Here is a 4,697-nt window from a genome sequence, read left to right on the forward strand (position 1 = left end):
CAGATTTGTTTATTTTACATTTTTTGTTTCTGCAGAACCATTACCTTTGACATTGCCAGATACATGGAAAGATACCTAAGAGTGCAAATACTGGTAAGTAAAATGTGACAGCAGTAGCTATAAAAGATGTATTTTCTACCGTATATGTTAAAGAATGTATAGACGCAATATGGCAGTTAAGTAGACAAAGGTTTTCCATATTGTGTATGGTTAAAATTCATTTATAATACATATTTATTTAATTTACATTTTATCTATAAATGTGGATCGTGTAATCATTTCAGTAAAGAAAGCCCTACGCCCGAAATCTCATCTTCATCATTTCAACATTCACTGCAAGAAATGCAATGTGGTTTCTCCAACAAGGGCTGATTTTGTTGCTCACCTCAGGAATGTTCATGGTACATTCACGAGAAGAAAACAGGTAATATACGGTGTTACAAGTAATTTTTAATCATACAATGATAGTATTGTAGTAGTAGTACTCTACTTGATTGTTTACAAAGGAACACACCTACACAGTAGTTTTATATTTGGCTTCTGAGTTTCAATCTGAATTACTGCAAAATTTTATGTTTTACTCTAATGGCCTTTATTAGTTATCATAAAAATCCAAACACTAATCAAACTATTTTGTGTAACAGAAGAACCCTGAAGTTGAAGAAGGCTCTGAACTTCCATCTGCAGCGGATAAAGAATTGGATAACTCTCCAGCAGTGAGCGAAGAGGCAAAACCGATTGACCCCCTAACACCTGAGCAAAGCTCAGAATAGCTCTGAAGCTCCTTCAACTAGTTATATTCCAAGGTCCAGGCGCAAAAAACGTGAAACCAAAACGGTTCTTCGACGAAGACACGAAACGTTTCGAGCGGAGTGATTCTGCAAACTTTACTCTGGTTGTGGCTGCCAACCTCTCAAAATTACTTGACAAGAACGAAGATTTACAACATCGTATTTATTCATATCAACGGAACGAATATGTGGAATCGTATATGCGGATGTTCTATCGAATATGCGAATACTTTCTGAATAAGCCTGAATATGCCTGAATATACTTTTCCGAATACATGCTTTCCCGAATATGCGTAAAATCTCTTTGGTTCTTCCAGAAATCGTAGTTTGAAACGGATAATATCGAAATGGCTGGCAGCCGTAAGCGCCTAAAATACACTGACCCGGTGTACAGGGTGAAAGCACTTATTGTTAGTTTTTCTTCCCGCTTGGTGGCGGCACAAGACGGTAAAATCAGAACGGGCGCATTTACACTGGAGCTCTCAATGTGTGACCTCGACGGCGAAGGCGTCAACGAAGTAGGAGTAATCTCAGAAGTTAAGAATAGAGAAGAAATAGACGAGGAAGGTGAGAAGAATGACTCTACTGAAAAACTCGTACCAAACTCGGGACGCCTCGGTGATGACACGGCAGATGTGAATTGGACGTGTACCATCTGTGATGCAACGATGAGACCCAGGACCAGCTGCGATCGCACATCCTCGATAATCACGCCGTGGAATTCACCTGTGCCGACTGCCAGCTCACGTTCCTATGCCAGGAGAAGTTGCAGAACCATCTGTGTGAGGCCAGCGCCAGTTCGGGGTCGTTCTTCTGCGCCGACTGCCCGAAGACGTTTGCGAACCAGCGGCTGCTCGATCGCCACACGACTTGCCACGATGCGTCGGGCGCATACTACTGCGAGACGTGCCACGCGTGTTTTGCGACGAGAACGGCGATGACGGACCACTCCTGCCGCTGTGAAGACGGCGAGGCTTTTCGCTGCGAGATCTGCGGCGATCGCTTCGTGAACGAGCTGTACCTGCTGCGCCACCTGGCGGCGACGCACGAGCGGAGGTTCGCATGCGCCACCTGGCGGCGACGCACGAGCGGAAGTTCGCATGCGCCACCTGGCGGCGACACACGAGCAGAAGTTCGCATGCGCCACCTGGCGGCGACACACGAGCGGAGAGCGGAGTCTCGAGAAGCGGTTGACGGTGCACGTGGTCGTATGCGAGGGCCTGCGCTCGATCGCGCAGAACGCGGCCGCGCAGAGCCGGGTGTCGAGGCACAAGTACTGGACCAAGGTAAATATATGTGTTGTATTACTCTTCATAATAGTTATTATACGAGTTTCTCTGGTTAGCTTAAATGTGTTATCATATTGTTTATGAATTATGGCTAGAAGTAAATTGCCTCCGGACAGGCTGCATTACAGTTGGCATATTTCTAAGCACTGTACTGCGAGTGTGTGTGTGTGTCTGTGTGTGTGCGTGCGTGCGTGCGTGCGGCCGCATGTGTGTGCTTTGGCTACAAAAAGTTATGACAATGCAGTCGATCTGGGCAGACCGGGCTGAGTATGTATCGAGTGTGTGTGTGTGCGTGCGTGCGTGCGTGTATGTGAGTGACGAGTCACTACCAGCAGATTCGAGACAGATTTGTTTATTTTACATTTTTTGTTTCTGCAGAACCATTACCTTTGACATTGCCAGATACATGGAAAGATACCTAAGAGTGCAAATACTGGTAAGTAAAATGTGACAGCAGTAGCTATAAAAGATGTATTTTCTACCGTATATGTTAAAGATTGTTTAGACTCAATATGGCAGTTAAGTAGACAAAGGTTTTCCATATTGTGTATGGTTAAAATTCATTTGTAATACGTATTTATTTAATTCACATTTTATCTATAAATGTCGATCGTGTAATCATTTCAGTGAAGAAAGCCCTACGCCCGAAATCTCATCTTCATCATTTCAACATTCACTGCAAGAAATGTAATGTGGTTTCTCCAACAAGGCCTGATTTTGTTGCTCACCTCAGGAATGTTCATGGTACATTCACGAGAAGAAAACAGGTAATATACGGTGTTACGAGTAATTTTTAATCATACAATGATAGTATTATAGTAGTAGTACTCTACTTGATTGTTTACAAAGGAACACCTACACAGTAGTTTCATATTTGGCTTCTGAGTTTCAATCTGAATTACTGCAAAATTTTATGTTTTACTCTAATGGCCTTTATTAGTTATCATAAAAATCCAAACACTAATCAAACTATTTTGTGTAACAGAAGAACCCTGAGGTTGAAGAAGGCTCTGAACTTCCATCTGCAGCAGATAAAGAATTGGATAACTCTCCAGCAGTGAGCGAAGAGGCAAAACCGACTGACCCCCTAACACCTGAGCAAAGTAACTACTGTTGATAGCTGTGAAGCTCCCTCAACTAGTTATATTCTAAGATCCAGGCGCAGAAACGTGAAACCAAAACGGTTCTTCGACGAAGACACGAAACGTTTCGAGCGGAGTGATTCTGCAAACTTTACTCCGGTGCTCTCAATGTGTGACCTCGAAGGCGAAGGCGTCAACGAAGTAGGAGTAATCTCAGAAGTTAAGAATAGAGAAGAAATAGACGAGGAAGGTGAGAAGAACGACTCTACTGAAAAACTCGTACCAAACTCGGGACGCCTCGGTGATGACACGGCGGATGTGAATTAGACGTGTAATATCTGTGATGCAACCATGAGACCCAGGACCAGCTGCGAGTGCACATCCTCGATGATCACGCCGCGGAATTCACCTGTGCCGACTGCCAGCTCATGTTCCTATGCCAGGAGAAGTTGCAGAACCATCTGTGTGAGGCCAGCGCCAGTTCGGGGTCGTTCTTCTGCGCCGACTGCCCGAAGACGTTTGCGAACCAGCGGCTGCTCGATCGCCACACGACTTGCCACGATGCGTCGGGCGCATACTACTGCGAGACGTGCCACGCGTGTTTTGCGACGAGAACGGCGATGACGGACCACTCCTGCCGCTGTGAAGACGGCGAGGCTTTTCGCTGCGAGATCTGCGGCGATCGCTTCGTGAACGAGCTGTACCTGCTGCGCCACCTGGCGGCGACGCACGAGCGGAGGTTCGCATGCGCCACCTGGCGGCGACGCACGAGCGGAAGTTCGCATGCGCCACCTGGCGGCGACACACGAGCAGAAGTTCGCATGCGCCACCTGGCGGCGACACACGAGCGGAGAGCGGAGTCTCGAGAAGCGGTTGACGGTGCACGTGGTCGTATGCGAGGGCCTGCGCTCGATCGCGCAGAACGCGGCCGCGCAGAGCCGGGTGTCGAGGCACAAGTACTGGACCAAGGTAAATATATGTGTTGTATTACTCTTCATAATAGTTATTATACGAGTTTCTCTGGTTAGCTTAAATGTATTATCATATTGTTTATGAATTATGGCTAGAAGTAAATTGCCTCCGGACAGGCTGCATTACAGTTGGCATATTTCTAAGCACTGTACTGCGAGTGTGTGTGTGTGTCTGTGTGTGTGCGTGCGTGCGTGCGTGCGGCCGCATGTGTGTGCTTTGGCTACAAAAAGTTATGACAATGCAGTCGATCTGGGCAGACCGGGCTGAGTATGTATCGAGTGTGTGTGTGTGCGTGCGTGCGTGCGTGTATGTGAGTGACGAGTCACTACCAGCAGATTCGAGTGCGCCTACATGATTATGTATTCATACTGGCTGGCATGCTTTCTTTTGGAACAGACTGGAGTTGCCTTGCATGGGAAACTTCAGAACTCTCATGCTCCAGCTGAAGAGAAGCTGACTGCTAAACTAGAAAGCAGTGGAGTGGAGGTATGTATAGTGTTAAAACTTAGTGAAGCAGTTGAAGGTAATTAAATAATCTATACTGCCTATAGCTGTACTAAACT

The 4,697-nt window shown here is 46.2% G+C and overlaps 1 protein-coding gene across 1 annotated transcript in view; it reads left to right on the forward strand.

Moving 5' to 3' along the window:
* The window catches only part of LOC106819799 (oocyte zinc finger protein XlCOF6-like), a 5,213-nt gene extending 1,174 nt beyond the window's left edge, over positions 1-4,039 (forward strand). Inside the window, exons 2-9 of the mRNA XM_014824385.1 lie at positions 36-93; positions 645-716; positions 1,118-1,309; positions 1,471-2,077; positions 2,708-2,847; positions 3,066-3,137; positions 3,519-3,901; positions 3,976-4,039. Of these exons, the coding sequence (XP_014679871.1) occupies positions 36-93; positions 645-716; positions 1,118-1,309; positions 1,471-2,077; positions 2,708-2,847; positions 3,066-3,137; positions 3,519-3,901; positions 3,976-4,039 (1,588 nt within the window). The remainder of the gene's footprint in view (positions 1-35; positions 94-644; positions 717-1,117; positions 1,310-1,470; positions 2,078-2,707; positions 2,848-3,065; positions 3,138-3,518; positions 3,902-3,975) is intronic.
* Positions 4,040-4,697: the final 658 nt, after the last annotated feature.

The sequence above is a fragment of the Priapulus caudatus genome, unplaced genomic scaffold (genome assembly GCF_000485595.1).
Source record: "Priapulus caudatus unplaced genomic scaffold, Priapulus_caudatus-5.0.1 Scaffold4514, whole genome shotgun sequence".
Taxonomy (NCBI): Eukaryota; Metazoa; Priapulida; class Priapulimorpha; order Priapulimorphida; family Priapulidae; genus Priapulus; species Priapulus caudatus.